Here is a 27337-nt window from a genome sequence, read left to right as displayed (position 1 = left end):
CACCTCTTGTAAAGTAACATCAAGCAACGTTGGTGACAACAGAGCTTCGATCCCAGATGAGCTCAATGCCTTCTATGCTCGCTTTGGCCATCAGAACTCAGAGGAGCCACCACGATCTCAGATCCTGTGATTTCCGTCTCTGAGGGCAACATGCCAGCATCCTTCAGGAGGGTAAACTTACAAAGAGCATCCGACCCACCCAGACAGGGTACCTGGCCAAGTACAAAATACCTGCTCTGAGCAACTGGCTGGAGTGTTCACTGAGACCTTTAACCTCTCGCTTCAGGAATCTGAGTTACCAGCCTGCTTCGAACAGGCTTCACTTGTGTACCGGTGCCTAAGAAGTAGGTGGTACCTTGCCCAATGACTACCATCCAGTAGCACCTACATTCACAGTAATAAAGCACTTTGAGAGGTTGCTGATGAAATGTATCAACTCCTTCTTGGCAGCAACTTAGATATACTTCAATGTGCCTACCAGAGCACCAGGTCCACAGCAGATGGGCCTTTACTCAACCCTGGAACAACTTGACAGCAAAGATACATATATCAGGATGTTCTTATTAACTACAAGTTGCCATTTAATACTATCATCCCCTCAAAGCTTATCAGTGAGCTTCAAGACCTTGGCCTCAATACCTCCTAGTGCAACTGGATCCTCAGTTTCCTCACTTACAGACCCCAGTCATTTCAGGTTGGCAACAACATTTCCTCCACAATCTCCATCGGCATGGGTTCACCACAAGGCTGTGAGCTTAGCTCACTGCTCTACTCACATTAAACTAATGACTCTGTGGCTAAGCACCGCACCAAAGCCATGTTCAAGTTTGCTGATGACACCACTATCGAAGGCTGAATCAAACAAAGGTGGTGGTGATTCAGCATCTCGAGGGAAACTGAAAATCTGGCTGAGTGTTGCCACGACAACAGCCTCTTTCTCAATGTCAGCAAGACCAAGGAGCTGATTATTGACTTTGGGAGGAGGTCTGTGAGCCAACCTTCATCAGAAGTGAAGAGGGTCAGCAACTTTAAATCCCTCAGAGTTATAATTTCGGAGGACCTGTCCTGGGCCCAGCACGTAAGAACAATTAGGAAGAAAGCAGGGCAGTGCCTCTACTTCCTTAGCAATTTGTGAAGATTCAGCATGTCATTTAAAACGTTGACAAATTTTTATAGATTCTACAGATTTGTAGTGGAGTATATATTGACTGGCTGCATCAAAGCCTGGTATGGAAACATCAATGCCTTTGAACAGAAAATCCCACAAGTTGTAGCGGACACGGCCCATTCCATCATGGGTAAAGCCCTCCTAACCATTGAGCACATCTACAAGAAGCGCTGTCACAGAAAAGCAGCATCCATCATCAGGGACCCCCACCACCCAGGTCATGCTCTCTTTTCACTGCTGTCATCAGGAAGAAGGTACAAGAGCATCAGGTCTTGCACCATCAAGTTCAAGAACAGTTACTACCCCTCAACAATTGAACCAAAGGGGATAACTTCACTCAACTTCACCTGCCTCATCATTGAAATGTTACCACAACCTATGAACTCACTTTCAAGAACTCTTCATCTCATGTTCTCAATATTTTTTGCTATCAGTATTTCTTTATTTTTGTATCTGCACAATTTCTTGTCTTTTACACACGGGTTGATTGCCCAGTTGGTGCAGTCTTTCATTGATTTTATTATGGTTATTATTCTATTATGGGTTTATTGAAAATGCAAGAAAATCAACCTCAAGGTTGTAACTGGTGACATTTATGTACTTTAATAATTTATTTTGAATTCTGTCCTGGAGCCAAGTTTCTGCAAGAACAAGCATGCAGTAGTTCCTCATTTCATGTTGGGTCAGCAAGAGATGGAGACAGTCCAGCTTGTCTGTCACTGCCAGCCACAGACAGAGGCAAATCAGCTTGTCTTCCTGGAGAGCAGCAACACAAGAGCCAGCCTGCAGGGGCCAACCTCCCAACCCAACACAGATTCCATTTTGCCCGTTCGCCTCTTCTCCCCACACCACCTCCAAGGCGAGGGATGGGGCAAGAGCTGACAAGCAATAGATGGATACCGGTGAAGAGGAGTGTTCAGATCCTATGTACCAATCATCTCGTTCGCCTGTATCCACCCTGTGTCCCACCAGCAGTTTGTTCCTTTTGGTTCCAGATTCTAACATCTACAGTTGCTTGTGTCTCTTACGTACGTAGGATTATTTGCTGTGGAATCTTGTTTTTACACAGGTTTTAAGCTTTTACTTTGGAATTACCTTCTGATGGGTTATATTATCTTTTGAGACACAAGAAAACAAAATATTGGAGCATAAATAAGCCATTTAACCCTGCTCTGTGAGTCCACTGTATGCTTCAATTACAATACCAATTTTGGTGTCATGGTTTTTTTTTCTGGTGAACTCCTGGATAATAAAACTTCAGAATTACACTGAAATCCTCAGAATCAGTACCTTTCATGATAATTATACTGCTTTATTTTGAATCATTTACTGCTTAATGCTTGGAACTAATGTTTCAAAAGATAATTTAGCAATCCATCTTTATTGAGTTCGCACACAAATTTCAGCATGTGATGGAGCAATTTGGTTTAAAACTACTAAATCAACCAAAATTACCAATATCAAAAGTATTACATTTATCATCTCCAGATTTTTTTCCTGAATGTGCTAATCTTCTATTTCAGCACAGCCTGAAATTTCCACGGGGGGGGGGGGCGGAGGGGGAAAGAGGAAATTCTTCTTGTGTAACTGCAAGTAATTTCTTCCTTTATAATAAATTCAGGACCCCTGCACAAGCTGTCTTAAACAAGTCTTATATTTCCATAGACGTGCAAAAAAGCTGGATGAACTCAGCAGGTTGGGCAGCATCCATTGAAAGAACCAGTCAACGTTTCGGGTCGAGACCCTTCGTCAGGACTAAAGAAGGAGGGGACATGGGCCCTATAAAGAAGGTGGGGGGAGGGTGGAAAATCAATCAGGAACGATCAAAGGGTGGAGGAGGGGAAGCAGGGAGGGGATAGGCAGGAGATGTGAAGAAGGAATCCAAGGGGAAAGCACTATGGGTAGTAGAAGAAGGCAGAGTCGTGAGAGAGGTGATAGGCAGCTAGAAGAGGAGACAGAGTGAAGGTGGGATGGGGGAAGGGAGAGGGAGGGAATTACCAGGAGTTGGAGAATTCAATGTTCATACCAAGGGGCTGGAGACTACCCAGATGGTATATGAGATGTTGTTCCTCCAACCGAAGTTTGGCCTCATCATGGCAGTAGAGGAGGCCATGTATGGACATATCCAAATGGGAATGTGAAGCAGAGTTGAAGTGAGTGGCAACCGGGAGATCCTGTCTGTTGAGGCGGACGGAGTGTAGGTGCTCGACGAAGATAATTCACGCCTCTTACATTTCCATGCTCTTCCAAACCACAGTCCAACTTTAAACTGATCAGGAGGTGCGGAGTGAGCAATGTTTTCCCTAGAGTTTCCCAGCTGTTAATGGTCTGCCATTAATTATGCACTGAGTTAAACCTAGTTCAGTAAACATAGAAACATAGAAAACCTACAGCACAATACAGGCCCTTTGGTCCACAAAGTTGTGCCGAACATGTCCCTACCTTAGAAATTACTAGATTTCCCCATAGCTTTCTATTTTTCTAAGCTCCATGTACCTATCCAAACGTCTCTTTAAAGACCCTATCGTATCTGCCTCCACCACCGTTGCCGGCAGCCCATTCCATGCACTCAACACTCTCTGAATAAGAAACTTACCCCAATATCCCTTCTGTACCTACTCACCTGCACCTTAAATCTGTGTCCTCTCGTGGCAAGCATTTCAGCCCTGGGGAAAAAGCCTCTGACTATCCAGATAATCAATGCCTCTCATCATCTTATACACCTCTATCAGGTCACCTCTCATCCTCCATCGCTCCAAGGAGAAAAGGCCAAGTTCACTCAACCTGTTTTCATAAGGCATGCTCCCCAATCCAGGCAACATCCTCTGCACCCTTTCTATGGCTTCCATATCCTTCCTGTAGTGAGGCGACCAGAACTGAGCACAGTACTCCAAGTGGGGTCTGACCAGGGTCCTATATAGCTGCAACATTACCTCTCGGCTCCTAAATTCAATTCCACAATTGATGAAGGCCAATACACCGTGTGCCTTCTTAACCACTGTGTCAACCTGCACAGCTGCTTTGAGTATCCTATTGCCTCGGACCCCAAGATCCCTCTGATCCTCCACACTGCCAAGAGTCTTACCATTAATACTATATTCTGCCATCTTATTTGACCTAAAGCTGTTACTTTAACTTCAGTATGGAGGAGGTAGACCGGTATAGTTCACATTATTTTGGATTAATTTGATAAATGTAAATGTTTAGTTATTTATATTTTAATAATGTCATTATGTTTAATTTTAATAGCTTTTGCATGTAAAACTGGATTAGAAACTTTGAAAGTTGTTTGACAGCTGATGCAGCTGGGGCGGGTGAGAGGAATGGCAAAGTGTTGAACTGGGATTTATAACCGGATGGCCCTATGATGCACAGGACCTTGCAAGTGAGTTTGGAGCTAGTATGGTTTACTTATTGTAGTAAGGGATACAGTGTAGAATAGGCCCTTCCAGCCTTGATGCCCAACAGGCCCCGATTTAACCCTAGCCTGATCACAGGACAATATACAATGACTGGTACGCCTTTTGAAAGCGGTCGGAAACTGGAGGACCTGGACAAAACCCATGAGCTCCGATGGGAGAGCATGCAAACTTCTTTCAGGTGGCATCCAAATTGACACCTGAAATCCGACTCCCCGAGCTGTAATAGCTTCACTCTAACCACTACGTTTCTGTGGTTGAAGAGATTCTTGCCAGCAGATGAACTCAAGGCAAGATTAAGTTCAGCAACTCCTCATCTCTGTAGCCATTTCTCAGGTTTCATAAAATGAGGCCCCGTCTCTGAACTGTCCTCATGGTCTTTGATAGCTCCTCATTTTTTCAATATGTTACTGATCAAGAAAAGTGGAAAAACATAACCATTTTTAAAGAATGTATGAATTAAATAAATTGAAATTCATTTAAATTGAAAACTCTTGGTAAGAATTTAGGAAAATGCTGGCTTTTTAAATGAAGATGGGTGATTCCATTCAATCCAGGAGCAAAGCAAAAGGTCAGTAGTTGGACAATGTGATGGGAAACTAGGGACTCCTTTGATAATTGAGCTGCCATGACCTATAAGTCCAGTATTTCAAGCTGATTGATTTGATTTTTAAATATTACATGTTAAATTCTGCCTAAATTATCAAACATAATGCTTTTTGTAGCAAATGTCACCATTTAATAATCCACTATAATCAGCAGCATTAGAGATACTGTTTATATTAACTGCAAAGTTTGAACTTAACAGGGACATTTTCAATTTTCTCAATGTGTCATTTTTCATATACTTTGGGGGAAATGATATAATGAAGTCCTATGTTAAGTATGTATTGTATCCTTTATGAACCCCCAAGTTGTGTGGCACTTCCAATTTAAGAACAACTTGCATCCTATTCTGTTGTACCAGGGAAATGATCTTACAAGATGTAATAAAATCGAAATAATTTGTACCAAATAGTTTGTCAGACTATTTTTGTCACAAGGCAAATCATAGCATTTCCACTGTGACTTTTATCCACTTTCAGGAATCTCCTTGCCCTATTTGTACCATAATCAAGATTGATAATTTCACTTTTTGTTCTTTTGGCTAAAGTTGAGAAGTTTTACTGTGGCTCCATATCTACTTCGACACCAGTTGAAGCTGCTGCACAGAATGTTACCACAGGTTCCTTATGGGTACATCTCAGTAGGCTTTCTATAAAACGATACTCAGTAAATCCCCCATGGATCATCTCATTTTATCAAAGATCAAATTGGGAAGATAGAGATGCTGTAGAATTCACATCAGTATGCTGGTTTACTTTCCACTTTTTCTTTTCAACATCTCTGTATCTGTCATGGCGTTTCAAATCTAAACTTGCGGCATTGAAGACAGAACTATTTTGAGGCCAGAAGCTTTCTTGTAAATTATTACATTTTGTTGCAAAAAAAATTAATTCTAAATGTTTCCACAGTAAAAATGAGAGAATAGCATTTCCAGAACAATTTGATTTCTAAGTGTATCTTTGCTTTTTTTACCCATTTAAAAAAGAACTTTAAACCTTGCAAATGTTTGACCTTTACATTTTATTAGGCATCTATACTTGAAGGGAAATGGTAGTAAAGATGACCTACTGATACATAGCCAATACTTAACCAAGTTAACAGTACGAATGATCATTTGAAACCAGCCATTCTTATCTTTGTGCTTAAGTTGATATATGTCACTGAACTATATAGAAAATTGATGCCAATTGTAATGATATGAAAATATTGCAGATTGCCTGGATTTTGAAATGCACTACTGCACTTCAATAGAAGATCGCACTTCCATGCAGGCAAATGTTTCTTTGTGTTTAATTGAGTTTTTATGACTCTCACCTCTATAATCTTGCCAAGCTTCTGTCATGTTGTCATCTTCCATTTGCTTTGTTTGTGAATTAGTCATGCATCATCATTTGCCACTGAAGAGGGGGACGAGTATCTTTTGCTGGAAGATTTTGAGAGCAAAAAGCAACCATTTCACATTCAGTGAGTTTCAATGTGCCATTGGTGGATTTATAATGAAAACATGGGCTCTTCTGCATTTCTTAGTAATACAGAGTTGATTTGTGTGACAGAATTGGTTTGGCTTTCCATTCTGCAAATAGCACTGTTGCCACTGCTTGAGTCTAATCATTACGTATCAGCTTCCAACTAACTCTGTGAAGCTTCAATAATAGAATTTATGGGAGGTGGCAAGTGGTGGGCTTCTTGCTTGGTGAATCCTGAATCATTACTGTAGTTTGCATGATGGTACTTGTTTCTTAATCAAATGCTCTCCAATGCAGACCCTTGGACAATTTTCATGTGCTTCTTTCAATTGTATTTGTTAAACTCAATTGCATTCTGCATTGATCCTGATTTGAATATTTTAGTTGGTAAGCATGGCAAAATTAAATGTAAAGTGTGTCTTAATGTTGCATCTTGATTGAGGTGATGCTCTATGATGAGCTATTAAGTGGATTAACTTTTGACAAAACTCCTTATGCACCCTTTATCATAGTTAATCACAGTTGGAAATTCATATAAATAATGTATCTGAAAAGCATTCATAATGTGCACCCAGAGGGAGAGAAGACCTTCACCAGAGATCAAATCAGTGAAAATTCAAAAGAAGTAGGTCCTGAAAGACTGGAAGTTAGAGGTGAAAGTGGTGCATTGTGTTGTGAATATTAAAATACATTTGAAAATGGATTTGTTCAAGAACTGTTGCTTATGAAGTGAAAGGCTCTTAAATGACATAACTCAATAACAATACCAGTGTCTATCTATTGTATATATTTATGCTGTTGTTAGTAACTTGATCTTGCTTTGCCAACGTTGCTAACACATTATCCATTTGATTTAAGGGATCTTGTTTTTCATGCGACTTCAGTTATATGCTTCATCATGAAGATTGTGTACCAAATGTTGCAGAACTTTTAGATTCACCACCAATTCCTTTTGGAATGGATTGAAACGCGAGCAAAGCAACACTACAGAATTTGAAATTTTTAAAAAATGTTAACAAAAAATACAGCATCGGGCTGAGGGGAACACGGTTGGAATGTCATCGAATTAGTCATTAACTTGTCTCTTTCAATTCCACAGATTTTGACTGACCTGTGTCTTTAGTCTAAAATGAAAATTACTGTATAGCTTGGCTTGTGTGCGTATATATTCTAGAGATAGAGTTGTAAGGAATTATAAAATTTTTTATTACTTGTATTTTAAAAATTATTATTTACCATCTCATAAATTTCAGTCAAGCAGATAAATTTTAATTATATGACCTTAAATGACTGCTATTGAACTTGTGAAAGTAGAGCTGTGAAGGGCCAGGAGACTATTGTGTTACAGGATTAACACCTTTTAATTCTTCATGACTGACTTGACATGTTTTAATTATCAAACAAAAAGAATTAATTATAGCAAAGTATAAAAACCAATGCAAGAAGGTATTGACTTCTTATGTACACTGGAATAATCTCCTTGGGTTCAGATGCTCTGCATTATTGCTTTAAGAATGTGTTGTAGTGAGATGAATGTATCAGAACTAATGATTCCGTTAGCCATGGTGTTCAACGAAGAACTAATTGAAGTTTATTGGAGGGAAGATGTGCAAAGGAGCCTTGTTTTTTATTTCTGAAGCTATATAATTTATATTGTTAGTAATATTATGATTATCCGGTTACATTTTCAATCATAAAATGGAGCTGCATATTCTAATTCCTGAGTTTCAGGTAATTTTACAGTGCAGCGGTTGATTGGACTGAAGCAAAATTTGTTTTGCGACAGTGTGGGAAATCTGAAGTGCAGGTGATAGTGACACGACTGCAGACGCCAGAAACTCGCATAGGAAACAATCTGCTGGAGGAACTCATCAGGTCAAGCGGCACTTGGGGGGGATGCGGGCTTTTGACCCAAAATATCAACAATTCATTTTCTCCATCTGCTCAACGTGCTTAGTAAGTCCAGCAGATGGTTGATTGTAGCAGGAGACTGTAACATTGTCCAGTGTAATTGGATTTAACCAGTAGTGTGTTTTATTTTAACACCCTAGCAGCTCTTGCTAAGACTTATATTCTATAGGAAGTTACTGTTGTTGGAGTAGCATTTACACTGAGATAATGTGTTTATCATCAAAGTAGATGAGAAGTTTAATTTTTGTTAGTGTTGCCTTTACTATAAAAACATGCAAAATGTTATGAAGTTATGCAGAGCATTCCACAACTTTGAAACCTTGATTGAGAAGAAGTTTTGTGCTCTGCACAGTACCAGATTATATAAAGTAGAGCTTATTTGCTGTTTGCTCCAAAACTTATTCCTGCATCCTTCTCTGCTTTAAATGTTTAAAACATTTTCTCCAAAAAGGTGCAATAATTTCTGAATAGTCCTTACAAGATACAATTCTCAATTTAAGATAAAGTAGCAGAAAGAAACTAACTCCTTTTTTATTCATAGTGACCACTTTAACTTCTCAATTTCCTCCCATAATGGATTTTTAAATCATATTTGCTCTAAAAATGCTAAGCAATTTAAAAAATTGTAAATCTCCATTGAATACTAGCTCCAACATAGACAGTTCCAGTGTAAATCTTCCCAGAGTCCTTTTTCATGTTTTTATTGACAATTTCAAATTAAGTTGGTATATCTGTTGGTTGAATTTATTATTGATTTATCTCTATAATTAAATTTCTCTTTCCAGAGTTGCTTACTTGCTACTCCTTGTGAAATAGAGCAGCTTTAAAGCTTTGTTCTGGAGAGAAAGATCATGTAAAATGGAATCTTGGAGTGCTAAATTTTATATTTTTGCCTCTTTTGAAAGCACAAGAAAATACAGAAAAGTAAAATGGTGCATTGTCTGAAGAGTTTGTAAACTTAAAGCACTTGGCAACTATGTCTGTTTAGTACATTTAATCAAGAAAAGGGAAAAACTGATGACCAAACTAAAATCACAGATTAAAACTGGTCAGAGCCTTGCTTAAACAAGTTTAAAGTTGGTGTTAAAGAAGGAAAAGAGGGTGAATATTTAAAGGAAGGCAAGCTTGAATTCAGGGTCGAAGACACACCTGACATGGTGCAAAGGAGGTCGGAGTCTGAGGGCTCAGATAATCATTGTACTGAAGGAGATGGGGAAGTTAAACCAATGGGCCTTTAGCACCTGAATGAGAACTTTAAATTTGGGACATGATTGAATATAGATTGGCAAAGATTGGGGTAATGGTTGAGAACAGATAGGGAGAAGTAGTAGAGTTTTAGATAAGCTAAGGTTTTGAAGGTTAGAGTGCCTATCTGGTTTTCCCCAGATTGTAAATTCCTTAGAAGTTGAAATGTAAAATTTCCAACCTGCATGTCTACTTTTCCACAAATTTACTTTCTTTGGTGTGCTCGGCTCGGTGAAGTGATTATTCAGTGCACTTGCAGCAGCCCCACCTTTTCTTTAGTGATTGATTAAATCAGTAGATGAGCCCAGCACTGGCCACTGAAAGCCTGGCCTCCAGCATCATTCTCTTGCCATGATCTGAAATAATTGTTGAAGTCCAGCTGTGAGTTGGAATCCAAGACTCGGTCTCCAAGAAGAGTTGGGGTTGCTAAGTTGCCTGCCTGAAACTGGTTCCCACTAATGATGAGCTGTTGATTTGTACTGCTCACCGATGGCATCTTCCCAAAGGCACAGGTGTGGGCAAACTATTACTGAATTTTGTTCTGATCTGTTTTCTAGGTTACATACAGATTCTTCGACCAAGTGCACATCATCAGAAACTGATTGCAATGACAATGTACCTACACACAAACCCCCAGCGCCTCCCGCACCTAAACTGGCAATGAATGGCTTCTTCTCACAACCAAGTTTTTATGATTCTCCCCCACCCAGAATCACGTCAAAGTCTACAGATTCAAGTCTTTACAACCTGCCAAGGAGTTATTCTCCAGACATGATTACTGGAACTTGTTCACTGTCTACTGCTGATAGTGACAGTGATTTGTACGTATTTAATACTCCTTCACGGATATCTGGTGTAGAGAATCAGATGAAGCAGATGTCTGTTTGTTACGACATTCCTCCAACTCCTGGGGGCTCATATCAGATTCCACGAATGCCAGCTGAGGGGTCCCTGAGTCAGAGCTGCTCAAAGTTGGAACCTATACCAGACGTTCCTCCACCTCGTCCACCAAAACCTTCTGTATCTCATGACCGCTCCCCGGTGGACACCTACTGCGTACCTCGATCATCCTCGGAGGCTGATACCAATTACAGTGTTCCCACGTCTGGCAAAACTCTTCGAAGCAATACCATTGGCACTGTGGAAGGTCACTGGCTGAGAAAAGGTCGGTTCTGTGAATTACATAAATGGCCATTCTTCTTCTGTTGAATCAGGCCCCAGTAGATCATTCATCTGATTGATCTGAGATATTCAGTCCTGGCTGTGTTTGTTGTAGGTTATTCCATTTAGCCCTGCTGGTTTGAGGTTAGTGAAGGGAAAAGTGAGTCTTTTGCCCAGATCAATATGCAGTGATCTGCCAAGAAAATATAGATGTGTATTAGGTATGTTCAAGATTGAACTTGATGTTATTCCGTTCATTACTTAACCTTCATGGTTAAGTAGTCTAACAGCCTTCTCTCCTGAGGTGTATCAATTAATAAGTAGCCATTTTGAAAGATTTTGCTTGGCTAATGCTTTCAGTTGTGGACAGTTTTGAGGAAAGAATGTCTGAAATGTGAAGCGACGAAAGAATAAGGAATAAAGTTAATAGGTAGGAAGTTCATACAAGTTTCTGCAAGTCTGGGGAAATGACTCTGGAATATGACGAGGAACTTTACTATTCGGATGCATCTGGGAACCTGTAAACTCAAATACCTTTCAGATTAGAACGTTAATAGTTTGAATAGCAGACTTGAAGGTACATTACAAAAATGTTTTAAATTCCTCGCGGTGTTTCTTTGATAAATTTGGCCCCGGCTAATTTTGTTTTCAAGAATTACGCAAGATTGTGCTGTCTGCTTCAGTGGAGAGCAAGCACCATCTTGCTGCTAGTGTAAGGGTAGTATAGGGTGCATGCCCAAGAGCTCTGGGCAGGACCTGCTGAGTCATTTACTGCTCGAATCGCACAGATGTCCTGATTCATTGTTGCCGCTAGTAATTTCATTTCTGAATGAATGGTGACTGCTGTCTCTAATTTAAATAAATGTTTAGGTCAGCATTCTGTTTGGGGAAAGAAGACTAGTATTGTCAGGATGTACCTGTAGCACCTGATAAAAACAGGTGCTTAATAAGTGAAGGTGCGACTGAAGTAGAACTCCAACACTGGATAGCTGTGAACAGTTATTTATTTGTTTCACGTTTGTAGTCATCAGTTTCTTCTTGATCTTGCTATCATTTAAATTAGCTCAGAATATTAACCTACATCAGTGTAAACCTTTGGTAATCAGCAACATTTGAAAAATAGCCAAATTTATGTATGCAGTAATCTCTGACATTATGAGTCTATGTGCAGTTAATCTGGGGCTAATGTAGAAAATATTATTTTTGTGGAAATGGTCTTCATTACCATTTTATTTTACAGGTTGGAACATAGAATAGTACAGCATAATGCAGGCAATTCAGCCTATGATGTTGTGCCAACCTTTTAATCTACTCCAACATTAATCTAACCCTTCACTCCCACAAAACCATCCATTTTTCTTTCATCTACGTGCCTATCTTAAGAGTTTCGTAAATGTCTCTAATGTATCTACCTCTACCCTCTGCAGCGCATTCTACACACTTACCAGTCTGTGTTTCTAAAAGAAAGCCACCTCTGATATCTTTCCTATACTTCACTCCAGTCACATTAAAATTGGTTGGCATACGTCTGTCTCGAAGGACAATGGCTGATGATCATCATCACATGCCTGGGCGGAAGGTACGGAGATCCTGAGATGCCCAGTCGTCAAGATCCCCCTCTCAGCCTCGCCAGTGTAGGCCAAAGAAAAGCTTATGAAGCAATATGTTTGGCACCAGCTTCACTGCAGGAGCTGCCCGAAGGACGTGCAGTAGTATCCAGTCACCTTAGGAGCTCCACTCCAGATTTGCTGTCTGGATTTACTCCTGTAGTCTTTGTCTCTCCCGAGGCTCCACAAGGCAGTGGGACGGTTTACCCATAGCTAGGGATCTGGTTCACGAGCACCAGGGGGTGTCCACGCAGCAGTCGGCCTGCGTACTGCGGCCAGACCTCCTCCCTGTCCTCTGTAAAATTATGCCCTCTCATATTAGCCACTACAGCCCTGGTAAAAGGCAAAGGCTGTCCACTTGATCTGTGCCTCTTGTCACCTTGTGCTCCTCTACAAAGTCACCTCTCATCCTCCACTCCAGAGAGAAAAGCCCGAGCTCAACCTTCTATCATGAGACGTGCTGTCTGATCCTGGTAAATCTCCTCTGCATCCTCTCTGCAGCTTCCACATCCTTCCTGTGATGAGGTGAGCAGAAGTGAACACAAAACTGTGCATGTGTCACTGGAGTTTTTTACAGCTGCAACATTACCTCACAGCTCTTGAACTCCACGAAGGCCAACACACGATACAGCTTCTTCACCACTCGATCAACCTACATGGTAACTGTGAGGAATCTGTAGACGTAAACCCTAAGATCCCTCTGTTCCTCCACACTGCTAACAATTCTGCCATTAACTTTGTACTCTGTTTTAAATTCCGACCTTTCAAGGTATATCACTTCACACTTCTCTATCTGCCACTTCTCAGCCCAGCTCTGCATCCTGTCAATGATCCATTATAACCTTCTACACTACCCACGGCACAACCAACCTCCATGCTAGGGGATCTGCTATTTAACTTGTACTTCAAACTATTATTTACTTATTTCATATAGAGACACAGCACAGTAACGGGCCCAACGAGTTCATGCCAGCCATTTATACCTTTGTGACTTACGAACCTGTGCTCTTGAGAACGTGGGAGGAAACCAGAGCACCCAGAGGAAACCCGTGCAGTCACAAGGAGAGCGTGCAAACTCCTTACAGACAGCGGCAGATTTGAACCTGAATTGCTGACACTGTGATGGCATTACGTTAACAGCTTGTAATCCTTTTTAAATAGTTGTTTTTTCTTCCCCCTATAGTGAAACAGTAAATAGTACACACTCTGTTGTTGAAGTTGTAGTTTCTCACCTGAAAGAGGACGTTACCACTTCACTTCCTAAACCTCTTTTGCAGACTGTGGCCCTCAAGATAGCTACGATATTCCCCGAAAGTTTTCAAATTCAGTCGATCTTGGGGAAGGCTTTAGTAGTTACCTAGTAAGTATATTTTATCTTTTGTGCAAGAAATTTAAGGCTGTACTTCATATACTCTGTTTATAATCTAATTTCTTGCCAGAGTGGTAATTTTGTTTTCACACACACTGCAGCATGCATTGTCGGGGTGGGTGAGGCCACTGCATGTCATTGTGGTTATAGTTAAGGTAACTATGAAATATCACCATTCTGTGGTTTATAATGCTTCAGATTTTCTAAGCAAAGGACAAATGTCCCATGAAGCATTTGAACCAGAGATGCCCAGTAATGAAACCTGTATGAAACAAGTTCCTGTACTAGCATTCCATGATATAGACCATTGACATGTCTTGTACAGATACCCAATCACAACAGTCATTGAAGTTATAAAATTAATTAATTTAATTAAATAGTTAGCTTGGTCTGAAGCAAATAGATGGTATGTTGTTACTTATAACTGGCTGGCAGGGTACAGATTAGTGATCTTGGTGCACTAATTCTGGCCCAGATATCTGTCTTCTGGTTTCAAACTGGCAGTGGCTTGCTCCTGGCTCGGTATGGAGAGGCTGCCTGTCGCTCTGCTTTTGGCTGGTATTGTGAGTGCAGTCCATTCTTGGGGATCAGCAGCATTTTCTCCATGGATCCTACAGCCCCTTCATCACCTCCCTGTGTATCACTGTGAAGCTCTCCCTAGCCCGGAGACTTGGTAACAACTGGGAATACACAAGGAGGGGAGGGCAGGTGGTAGCAGCAAGTTCTCAGCACCCGCTATGGTGCAGCTGGTGAAACCACCACTGCTCTGTACCTAACTGTCCGGCGGAAAAGCCTCCCGAGACTAACATCTCTGTAATCATAAGCATGAAACTACTATTTTACTGTAGAGCCCCGTCTAGCTCAGATGCCCAGTGCAGCTGTAGTGACTCCAGACTCAATATTGCCCATTAGCTTCCCCGGAAGCAATCCAGTAAGCTCCCCACTTCGGCTAGAAGTAAGGGTTGGACTCTCAATTCTGGGCATTCCATCCTGTCAGTAAAATAGAACTGCACACAGAATGTTTTGCTAAATTTTGTTTGCCATTTCATTATAATCCGAACATTGATTATTCATAAGAAAGCAAAGGGCTGTGTGATGATGCCTGTGTTTATTTTTAATTGGGGTAAATTTCAATTTCTCATGACCCACTGGTTATCATTCAGTCAGGCTATCAGTCGACTTTCCAAAGGAAGTTTGGGCCCTTAAACGGACACGATACAGACTAAACATCCATTGCTTAACGTGGCTGCAGCATATGTTGTGTAAGGATGGGAGGAAACTTGTTGAGGATTTTCTGGCAGACCCTCGACTTACACAATCCAGATGGATGATGGCAGCAGATGCCTCGTGTAAATGACGGCCTAATACGTTTTGATAATGCGTTTCAAAGAACAGCTATTTTGGTCAGGGTATGACTGACTTCAAATCGTGCATCGATCTGACAACACAGAACGCCCTCACTATTACACAAGGCCTACACTGGGGACTTGAGAATGCTTTCTGACTCAGACATTACGATTACCTACAACTAAGACATAGTGATACTAAAGTAAATATTGTTCTGCTTTAAATGATCTTCTAAAATGAATAAACTTTTTTTTCTCTATTTTAAGCAAAAGAAGGGTATGATGCCACTAGCAAGTTTGGGAAATGAAGAGTCTGACCAGAACTACGTGCCCATGGATGCTAGTTCCCCACCACGCCTGCAATCAGCTAGCCACCCAGAGCCAGTCCAGGACACTAATTATGTTGCCATGACGCCTAGTACTTTTGATTTCCCAGCATTGGGGATGCAGGTCCCGCCTCCGGCACACATGGGTTTCAGGGTAAGCCCCAAAACTCCTCCCAGGAGACCGGTGCCTAACGCTGACTGTCAACCACCACCAGTGGACAGAAATCTTAAACCTGACAGGAAAGGTAAGATTAGATCAGCTGCTTTGATTTGATTCAGTTTGCTTATTCTTGTTTAAACTCAACTATTTTAAAAATACACCTAACAATCATTAACTTTTAGAGTACAATATTCATTGATAGATCACAATAAAATGTAAATTCCCACAACTTCAAATTTTGACATTTTTGATTCTCTCATTGAAAACTTATAAGGTGATAGAATTTGAAACTTTATTTTTACAGTGCACTTTGGGAAGGAAATTTTAAATGAATTAAAATTAACAAATGCTCATGATAGAAATGAGATTCAAAACATTTTCATACACTTTATAATCAATATTAGAACTAGGTTCAATAGTAAACAATTTGGGTATCAGTTTGAAATTTAATATAAATGAAAATAAGCTATCATTAGTAAAGTGGTATCTGTAATCACCACTGCATTTGTGTGTGACGGTAGCCTGGCTGAATGACCTGGAAAATCATGATGTAGGTATCTTTTCTGTTACAGAGCCACCTGCCTTTTGTGCTTGATAACCATCAATTTGTGTAGCAGTTTCCCTTCACAATATGCACTCAGATGTTTATGTTTATTTATGATGTTTTCGATTTTCAGGGATTTATTTTCATCAGTGGTTTTGAAATACTGAAATTCAGGCATATATGATGCTCAGGTTGCTGCCCATGCAAAATTAGCCTGGGCAACTTGCAGAATTTGAGCATGGTATCATGTTTATTGTACTAATTCACCTTAATTTTTGTTTGATTAATGAACTAGTTGCATCAACAGCAGTTTTAAAATGAGATGCTAAAGTGTTATGTTTGTGTTTAGAAGGTTATTATACCTGATGCTTGCTTGTTTTATTTTAATACGAATTTGGTATGCTCTCGTACCTGGGCACTAAGTACACATGCCTGGCCAAATGCTTTTATTGTGTAGATAGAGCTGCTGGTGGAGGATGCTGCTAGCTACATTCATACTTAAGCACCAATTTGCACTTGCCATAGGGTTAACTGTAACAAAATTTACATCAAGGTATCAAAATATCTTTTCACCTTTTTGTTAAAGAAGAGAATCAAAGTTTTCTGCGTTACTGTTGTCACTAGGTTCGTTTAAGTATCTTTGTTCTTCACAGCAAGGTAGGGAAGAAATTGATCTTTCCCTTCATAACAGTTCAGTACCACAAGTCTGAACTCAGTTCCTGATCACGTTCTTTGTAGACAGCTTAAAATGCTCTTGGAACACCCATTGTGATTGGAAAGATAAATCATATAATTATTCTACTAGGCTTTTTCATAAGTGGACATAGTATCAAGATTACTGGCTTGCCTTTTATTAAGATCCCAGTGACAACAATATGCACGTCAAACTTTGAAGAATAAGACCTGAGTAGTTTTCTCACAACCCACTAGTCCTTTGCTTCCACACAATCAATGTTCCAGGTCTTAACAACACCTATAGTACCTGGTGTTGAAATGACACAATGCTGGTCATTACAGGGAAGAAGGACTTGCATTTATATAAGGTCTTTCAAGTATTGGGTCATCTTGGAGAGCTCGGAGATACATTTGAAAGAGGCTGCTTTACTTCAGACAGCAAGATACTTGCACACAGGAAGCTCCCGAGGGCAGAAATAGGTTAATAAGAATTTCAGTTCCACTGACTTTTAAGGAATATATTTGGTCCGGAGTGCTGTTTACTCCCCTACTCTTCAAAATAGCTTCTTAGGAATATGTTCATCTACCTGAGAAGGCAGGCAGAACCTCTGTTAAAGGCACATCCGAATTACCTTGGGAGTGGTATTTTTAGCATGATTTTGGAACTTCAGCCTAGCTTTTTGTACTTGAATTTCAAGTGAAATATGATCTCAACTCTTACCTAGAATGCTGAAAATAGAGCCATTCCTTACCACCATTGTTGGAGAGATGATTCACACCAATAGAATTTGAAGATTCCAACCCAGTTTCTTGGTCATGGTCTGAAAGTATAGCTTCAATGCACAGCTGAGCTTATCTCATTGTCAGTATACCCCAAAGTCACTTTAAGGATAGCTTTAAGCTATTTCAGGATTTGTTTCCCTGATATTTCCAACATCAGGTGAACTTTCATAAGGCATTTCTAAATAGAATTGTTTTGCTTCATAATGTACTTTGAGTGTTGATCCCTGATCTTTATTTGATATAAAGGAAACTAGCACTTTTACATGGATTGAAACCTGTCAGATTGCATTATTGATGTAATTGCCCTTAGAGATTTAAAGATATTGTTCAATTGGATTGGAGTTCAGAAATCTGCTTTGGAAATTGGTGTTGTTTTGACAGTGGGGTGACAAACTCATCTCCATACAAAGGAGAAGGAAGAAAAGGAAGTGAAACTTTGAGAACTTCAAAATTGTATGAATTTTCCTTACCGTTTGGATGCTTTGAGAAGACATAGTGGGAGAAAATATCTGTTATTTCTTCGGCAGTTTGAATGGGACACGACTGTGCATACATGTGGAGGTCGGCCAGTGAGAACAGCGGGAAGAGTTTAAAAGGAAGATAGATTTACAGAAGGGGCATCAGAGGTGTGGAAGTGGGAGACAGAGTAGGTAGGCTTTGGCTCAATGGGGCTTCAGTGATAAAGGGTTGAGGTCAGGTATGTTATCTCTTTAAAATAAAGACAGCGATTATGTGTGTGAGGCCAGTTTTCTGTGCTCGGTGTGAGATGTGGGAAGTCCTAAAGACTCCCAGGTGACCCCATCTGCACTAGATGTGTCGAGCTGCAGCTCCTTAGAGACCACAGTAGGGAACTGGAGCTGCAGCTCAATGACCTTTGTCTGGTCAGAGAGGGTGAGGAGCGATACACAGGAGCTATGGGCAGGTAGTCACCCCGGGACCACAGGAGACAGAGAAGTGGGTAACAGTCTGGAGAGGGAAGGATAGGCAGGTGATAGAGAAGGGATGTGCTCAGTCTGGTGGTTTGAGATGTGCCTATCTTAATGCGAGGAGAGTCATGAATATTGCAGATGAGCTTAGAGCGTGGATCAGCAGTTGGAGCTACGATGTGGCCATAACAGAGACTTGGATGGTGCAAGGGCAGGTTTGGCTACTTCAAATGCCAGGCTTTAGATGTTTCAGAAAGGACAGGGAGGGAGGCAAAAGAGGTGGGGGCGTGGCACTATTGATCAGAGATAGTGTAATGGCTGCAGAAGAGGAGGAAGTCATGGAGGGGTTGTCTACAGAGTCTCTGTGGGTGGAAGTTAGGAATAGGAAGGGGTCAATAACTCTACTGGGTGTTGTTTATAGACCACCCAATAGTAACAGGGACATCAAGGAGCAGATAGGGAGACAGATTCTGGAAAGGAGTAATAATAACAGGGTTGTTGTGGGGGAGATTTTAATTTCCCTAATATTGATTAGCATCTCGCTAAAATGAGGGGTTTAGATGGGGTGGAGTTTGTTAGGTGCGTTCAGGAAGGTTTCTTGACACAGTATGTAGATAAGCCTACAAGAGGGGATGCTGTGCGTGATCTGGTATTGGGAAATGAACCTGGTCAGGTGTCAGGTCTCTCAGTGGGAGAGCATTTTGGAGATAGTGATCACAATTCTATCTTCTTTACAATAGTATTGGAGAGGGATAGGAACAGACAAGTTAGGGAAATGTTTAATTGGAGTAAGGGGGACTATGAGGCTATCAGGCAGGAACTTGAAAGCATAAATTGGAAACAGATGTTCTCAGGGAAACGTACTGAAGAAATGTGGCAAATGTTCAAGGAATATTTGCGTGGGGTTCTGAGTAGGTATGTTCCAATGAGACAGGAAAAGGATGGTAGGGTACAGGAACCTTGGTGTACAAAGGCTGTTGTACATCTAGTCAAGAAGAAAAGCTTACGAAAGGTTCAAAAAAACTAGGTAATGATATGAATCTAGAAGATTATAAGGCTTACAGGAAGGAGCTTAAGAATAAAATTAGGAGAGCCAGAAAGGGCCATGAGAAGGCCTTGGCGGACAGGATTAAGGAAAACCCCAAATATGTGAAGAGCAAGAGGATAAGACGTCAGAGAATAGGATCAATCAAGTGTGACAGTGGAGAAGTGTGTATGGAACCGGTGGAAATAGCAGAGGTACTTAATGAATACTTTGCTTCACTATTCACTATGGAAAAGGATCTTGGTGATTGTAGGAATGATTTACAGTGGACTGAAAAGCTTGAGAATGTAGGTATTAAGAAAGAGGATGTGCTGGAGCTTTTGGAAAGCATCAAGGTGGATAAGTCACCGGGACCAGACGGGATGTACCCCAGGCTACTGTGGGAAGTGAGGGAGGAGATTGCTGAGCCTCTAGCAATGATCTTTGCATCACCAATGAGGATGGGAGAGGTTCTGGAGGATTGGAGCATTGCAGATGTTGATTCCTTATTCAAGAGAGGGAGTAAGGATAGCCTAGGAAATTATAGGCCAGTGAGTCTTACTTCAGTGGTTGGTAAGTTGATGGAGAAGATCCTGAGAGGCAGGATTTATGAACATTTGGAGAGGCATAATATGATTAGGAATAGTCAGCATGGATTTGTCAAGGGCAGGTTGTGCCTTACGAGCCTGATTGAATTTTTTGAGGATGTGAGTAAGCACATTGATGAAGGAAGAGCAGTAGATGTAGTGTATATGGATTTCAGCAAGGCATTTGATAATATACCCCATGCAAGGCTTATTGAGAAAGTAAGGAGGCATGGGACCCAAGGGGACATTGCTTTGTGGATCCAGAACTGGCTTGCCCACAGAAGGCAAAAAGTCGTTATAGACGGGTCATATTCTGCATGGAGGCCCGTGACCAGTGGTCTACCTCAGGGATCTGTTCTAGGACCCTTACTCTTCATGATTTTTATAAATGACCTGGATGAGGAAGTGGAGGGATGGGTTAGTAAGTTTGCTGATGATACAAAGGTTGGAGTTGTTGTGGATAGTGTGGAGGGCTGTCAGAGGTTACAGCAGGACATTGATAGGATGCAAAACTGGACTGAGAAGTGGCAGGTGGAGCTCAACCCTGATAAGTGTGAAGTGGTTCATTTTGGTAGGTCAAATATGATGACAGAATATAGTATTTATGGTAAGACTCTTGGCAGCATGGAGGATCAGAGGGATCTTGGGGTCCCAGTCCATAGGACGTTCAAAGCTGCTGCGCTGCCGGCAGCTGCGGTGGTGGAGGCGGAAACGATTGGGTCTTTTAAGAGATTCCTGGATGGCTACATGGAACTTAGAAAAATAGAGGGCTATGGGTAAAGCCCAGGTAGTTCTAAGGTAGGGACATGTCCAGCACAGCTTTGTGGGCCGAAGGGCCTGTATCGTGCTGCATGTTTTCTATGTTTCTATGAAATACCACACACCTTGTTTAGTACTTTTCTTTAAAATGCTATGCAAATGATTTTGGGACATCGGCAGCCTCAAATAGATGATGATTGCATTCTTGAAACATCAGTTCATATTGTATCAGATACTATCGTCTGGGCACCAGTTCCTAGATAGTGTTTGTTATCTAGATGGGTAAGATCAGGAACTACCTTCACAATCTTTTAGCAAAAATTAGTGAATCACATTCTTCTGTTGAATCATTTTCCTCGGGAATAAAGTGTTTTGCTATTGTGTTGAGCAATGGTGAGCATTTGTGATGATTGTTACTTCATGCAATAGAGGTTCCAAGTGATATAAATAGCATTTATAGGCAAATTTCCTGCAGCATGATAAGTTCAGCTTTGTGTCTGAATGAGGTAATTTCATTGTGGGGATGTGTCATTGGGAAATGTAGTGAAGGGTGTTTGCAACCTGCTAAAGATGTGTGAACTAACATTTGGAGAATGTTTCCTCAAGATTGATTTGTTCTTGTTTTTAATGGGCTGGTTGATGGTTTACGAGTCTAGTTTAGAGATGTACCTTGTATGACTGCAGCATTAATACGTGGCTTGCTTCCTGCCATCTGATTTTAAATTCTCAACTTTGACCAGGCAATGAAGTAGGCATACAAGTACAGTCTTGACTTTTGACTGCAAAAGTCATTTATTTGTGTTAATAAAAGCCATTATGTAATGATATTACAACAGTGAGTTGATTCTTCCACTGCTGCAGGTTCCTGATGAAGAGGTCTGTGAAAGGGAAAAAGCCTTGGGCTCCTAACTTATCTTCTGTGCCCAGCATCTAAAACAACAGTTGTGCTGTTAATAGAACTAACGAAGAGATGAACACAATCCAGAGTGATTAGTAGAATAGAACTTTAAAAGGACTTGAAATTATCTTACAATTATTAACAGTAACACACACAAAATGCTGGAAGAATGCAGGTCAGGCAGCACCCAAGGAAATGAACGAACTGTTGACGTTTCAGGTCAAGCTGCTTCTTCAGGACTGAAGAAGTGTTCTTAGCCCACAGCATCGACGGTTGGTTCATTCCCATAGATGCTGCCTGGCCTACTGGGTTCCTTTGGTGTTTTGTATGTGTTGCTTTGGATTTCCAGCAACTGCAGAATTTCTTGTGCTGATAATTAACCGTGATATTAAACTGCCAATGAGGAAAGGTGAAGTACTTATTTAAAAAAATAAGCACCATGAGATATGAGGTGTCTTACTTTTTCAGGGTGAGAAGAACCAGTTGCAATGAAATGCCATCACGATCATTAGTTCTCTGAATCTGTTTCTGTGTTCAACAGATCACTAGCAATGTGAAAAGTACAATATGCATACCCAAAGTAAGATGGCAGGCCAGCTTAAGAATGCTCCTTAACATTGCCATTAGTGAAGTTCAGACAAACACCCCCAACCATACAGCTGGTTGCAATGTATGGTGACTACCAGTTCACAGGCATTTCTCAAGTTTACTGAAGTTTTGACCTAGAATGGCAAGGAAGAAAATAATTGGCTGCATAGATTTTTATTTTGTTACATTAATATCAGCTTTCTTTATTATTTGTCGTTATTCCTCTCTGTGCATTGGGTGGCAACCTTGCCACTTCTTCAGCATTTTTGTCTGTTTTTTTGTGAAGTAGAACTGCTAGCTCAATGTTCACCTGAGCATAGATGGCAAGTGTGTAAGGAGCTGGCTGGATTTGAACCTGGGACCACTTGCCCCAAAGTCCAGTGCTGATACCACTACACCACCCACCAGCATTATTATTATTATTATTATTATTTAAGAACACATCAATGACAAGGCTAAGCTTTGTTGCCAACCCCTAATTACCCTGCAATTTTATTCAACCTTTGTAGTCTTTCCAGCAAAGGTACTTTCACAGAATTACTGACTAGAACGTTTGAAGATGTAGAAGCTTGTACAATGAAGGAGCAAAGAATTACTTGCAAGTATATTGCATGTCTTCCCTCAGGACGAATCTTCAGATATTCTTATTTGCTTGCTGCTGTTGTCCTCCTCCTCAGTAATATTGGACGTGCAGTCATAGGAATTTTGGGAGCAATGTGATAGTGTCACTCTGCCTATCTCATTGAGTTTCCTCCCTCACCTCACCTCCCCCCTCCCCCTACCACACACAAATTTATGAAAATATTAACATGACTGTCCCTTTGAGATTCTGGACCGTGCTGACCTCAGGATATTGATGTTTGGGTGTGAGAGTATGTTGTAAAATGGGATTTTTGATTAAATCGTTGTTGTGGGTGGTGTTTTCCTGGGATATGTGTTACATGAATATTACTTGTCATTTATCAGCCTATACATGAACGCTGTCTTGTGTGCAGACATGGATTCCTTCACTTTCTTGTGGAACCAAACTTCACGCAATCATCAATGATCATAGATACTTCTGACCTTAGAAAGGAAGGAAGTTCAGCTGTGTCCTCAGTGGTAGTTATTGGGCTTGAGACATTCCACAGTAACGTCAGTGGCTGGGACGGCAGGCCTCCAACAGTGACCAACCAAGTGGAATGTTTTCCCATGGTGCTTTTGGCTTCCCAAGCTCCCCGATGCTGTACAAAGTCAAATGCCACTTTGATGCCATGGGAAGTCGTTTAAAGCTGAGTTCTGGAATTAGCTCATTCTTTGTCTGGAAAGAACATACTCGACCATTCCTTCATATTGTCTGGTTTCTAACTTCCCTGGAGCAACTTGAGCAAGTTCGGTGCACACGTCTTGCTGCTGGAGCTGGGGATGTAACCTGGTCTCATAGCCTTTGCCATATCCGTTCATCTTGGCCTTGATGGTGTCTGGAGAGAAATGAGTTCACTGGCAACTGACCTCTCCAATGGTGAAGACTTCAGGTTGAATGCAACATTCATTCAACACTTTTCTAACGGTGATTGCAAATGCTCCAGCCTGTCTTCAGCATTCCTGGGCAAAAAGGGATGGAGGATATTTGTGGAGGAATAGTGTCCCATTCCCTGTTACGTTGTTCACCTTTCATGACTGGGTGCAGCTGGACCTCATAGCTTTAGTTTTATCTGTGGCTGTTGAATTTCTCAGCTCTGTCCGTTAAGGAATATTAATCCGATCTCCACTGAAGTGATGCAGACATTAGTGCAATCTTAATTTTATCCATAGTTATAAATAACATGAATGCAATAAATGAGTAATATAAATGCAAATTAAAATCCATCTGTAGAGCAGATCCATAGAATCTGTAAGAATAATACACTAACACTCCGCAGGTCAGGAAGCACTTTATAAAATGAGTTAATGATACAATTCAATCAGTTCTCCAGCTGTTCCTTAGCATGACATCATTACATTTCATGCAGTTCACGATTCCACAACGTGGCCATACGATTTGCAAGAAACTAATTTTAGCTCAATATGCACTCAGTAGCAGCTTGTATTAGGTACCTCCTGTAGCTAATGAAGTGGCCACCGAGTGCAAGTTCATGGTCTTCCGCTGCTACAGCCCACCGAGGTTCAATATATTGTGTGTTCTGCGATGCTGTTCTGTACACCACTGTTGTAATGCGTGGTTATTCAAGTTGCAGCTTGAAGCAGTCTGCCCATTCTCCTCTGACTTGCTCATTTACAAGGCATTTTTGCCCACAGAACTGCTATTCACTTTGGTTTTTGTTCTCCACGCCATTCTCTATAAACTCTAGAGACAGTTTTGCATGAAAATCCCAGATTATCAGTTTGTGAGACTTAAACTACTCTGTCTAGCACCAACAATCAACCGAAGTGACAGTCAGAGTCACTTGGCTCACAGTTCTTCTCCATTCTGATGTTTGTTCTAAACAACAACTAAACCTTTTGACCATGTCTGCATGCTTTTATGCATTGAGTTGCTGCTACATGATTGGTTGACTAGATGTTTGCATTAATAAGCACATGTACCTAATAAAGTGGACACTGTGTATAGCTAGTATAATTTGCTTCAGTTGGCATTTGAAAGATGGTTCAAGGGTGCAGCTTTCAGAAGGCATGACTCCAATGTCTTTGTGCAATATAGAAAAGTAAGGTCATTCAGAGAATGGCAATGTAGGCTCTTATTTGCTTGCAGTATAGATTTTTTAAATCCTGTATTGATTTATGAAAATCAAAATATTTCCTGATGATGAAAATCTAAAATAAAAAACAAAATATTGGAAATGGCATATCAGGAAGCATCTTGGGCAAGAGAAACAGCATTAACACATGGGACTGAAAATCTTCACTGGAAGCTTAATTTATGAAAAGGCTAATTTGATAGAAATTCACTGTGAAGCAAGTGTGATGGCCGAGGTGAAATGCAATGCCCATTCTATAAAACTATGCAGGTAGTTGGGATGGGATGGAACCTTTATATCCATTGTCCTTTGGACAGTGGTTATCTGAAAAGGAAGACGTTCCATTTTTGAATAGGATTATCAGCGCAGGTGATCTCTGTGAATCAGTGACCCAGTGGTGCCCCAGAACTGGAGGGTGCAAAGGTGCCTCGTGTAGTTGGTGGTTGTGAGGAAGGTGTAGGGGAACTTACTGATTGTTTAGTTCTACATTTTGCACACATGCCTGGTTTTTCTCCACCCTGTAGGATTCTTGCATGACACAGCTTTTTGTAGTAAGTAATGCTTTAAGCCACAAGCATGAGCATGATGAGGATTAGCCACAGGCACGTTTGTTGCTTTTGCTCAGCTGGTGAACACTTGCACTTGCTAACTGGCCACGCTGAAGTCCAATGCTGCACAGCCAGTGTACTGAAGAAAAATTATAACCGAAGAGTCTTCTTTTCTCATCAATTAGGTCAAAGTCCTAAAATATTAAGAGCTAAACCTGTTTTAGAACGAACTGATACTCAAACCATAGGTGACTTTACTCCAAGACGACACAAGGGTAGGTAATATTCAGCATGCTATATTTGGACAGCTTTGAACTTTTAACTGACTAAATTTTCAGTAATAGCTCCTACATTAAAATTGACCCGCAAAATAAAATTAACCCTTCCATCAACAAGCTACATTTTACTTAATTGATCAGTTGCATTTTATCTGTTTTCTATCTTCTAAAATTTTGTGATTGCCCAGTATTGGTGAATGAGTCACAGAATCTATGGAACCCTCTTAATTATGAATTTCCTACGTTGGTGTAACTCAAGTCTAACAGCTCACCTGGTTGCTGTCATTGATATTTTTTGAAAAACAGCCATTTTGATTTTTTTGGTGGTGTTTCACTTTAAGCCTTTAAAACAGGGTTGACTAACAACTTAATAACCCTTCTGTTTAAAGACTGAGCTGGTTTATACCCTGATCTCAGAGCAAACAGGAATAAAAAAATAAACTTAGTTTAGTGCGACCTCTAGTGTCCAAATGAGGGGATGCCAGAAATTGTATTCATCCTGGGAGCCTGTTGGATTAGCCTTCTGTATAGTGCTAGGTAATTTACATTGTAACTTGAGGGAGAAATGTATCTCCATGTATTTAATAAAGCACAAATGCAAGTGGGCTGTTTTCCCATGAGCAAACAGCTTTATAAATCTTTGGAAACAGAGGAGTAAAGGTAGATTAAAGTGTAGATTGAAGGTTTGGAAATTGACTTCTATCTCAAAAAGTTTAATTTGTCATGCTCCTGTTGAATTCAAGATGACTATCATTTGATAGTTTCGATAAAATGTGTTTATAGAACTCGAAAATTAATGTTTTTAATTTGATTCCTTGGGGTTGACATCACAAAGCAAATGTTGGATTGTAGCAGATGGAAGGCAGTTTTGTTGGCCACTCGCATTCTCTGGAAATTCAAGTGTGTATTGTCAACTGTTTTCAAATGAATTAGTGTAAAACTACTCATTCTGAGTACCTAAATTGCTCATTTGTAAAATTTCCCATCAATTGTGTCAGCAGGTCCATACCTTGATTTTTGAGTTAACAGTTCTTTAGAGCATAAATGCAATATATTTTTAATTAGCACGCCATGTTATGAAATTTCTTTGCTGGCTTGTAGCCAGATTGCCTAGCTCAGGGGTTCCTAACCTTTACGCTGTGGACCCCTACTATTAACCAAGGGGTATGAGGTCCCATGTTGGGAACCCCTGGCCTAGCTTGAAAATGGTGCTTAAACATAGTGAA

The 27337-nt window shown here is 40.6% G+C and overlaps 1 protein-coding gene across 11 annotated transcripts in view; it reads left to right on the top strand.

Annotated features, from left to right (window-relative positions):
* Positions 1-27337, top strand: part of gab1 (GRB2-associated binding protein 1) — a 200155-nt gene that overhangs the window by 158594 nt on the left and 14224 nt on the right. For 5 of the 11 annotated variants that reach the window (XM_059965122.1, XM_059965131.1, XM_059965121.1 and 2 more), the window contains 5 exons: positions 6571-6657; positions 10373-10980; positions 13861-13943; positions 15566-15869; positions 26019-26108. In XM_059965122.1, the coding sequence (XP_059821105.1) occupies positions 6571-6657; positions 10373-10980; positions 13861-13943; positions 15566-15869; positions 26019-26108 (1172 nt within the window). The remainder of the gene's footprint in view (positions 1-6570; positions 6658-10372; positions 10981-13860; positions 13944-15565; positions 15870-26018; positions 26109-27337) is intronic. The other 6 variants (XM_059965128.1, XM_059965126.1, XM_059965125.1 and 3 more) reach the window with 3 other exon arrangements.

Source organism: Hypanus sabinus, chromosome 3 (genome assembly GCF_030144855.1).
Source record: "Hypanus sabinus isolate sHypSab1 chromosome 3, sHypSab1.hap1, whole genome shotgun sequence".
Classification (NCBI taxonomy): domain Eukaryota; kingdom Metazoa; phylum Chordata; class Chondrichthyes; order Myliobatiformes; family Dasyatidae; genus Hypanus; species Hypanus sabinus.
This window is presented reverse-complemented; position numbering and strand designations above follow the sequence as displayed.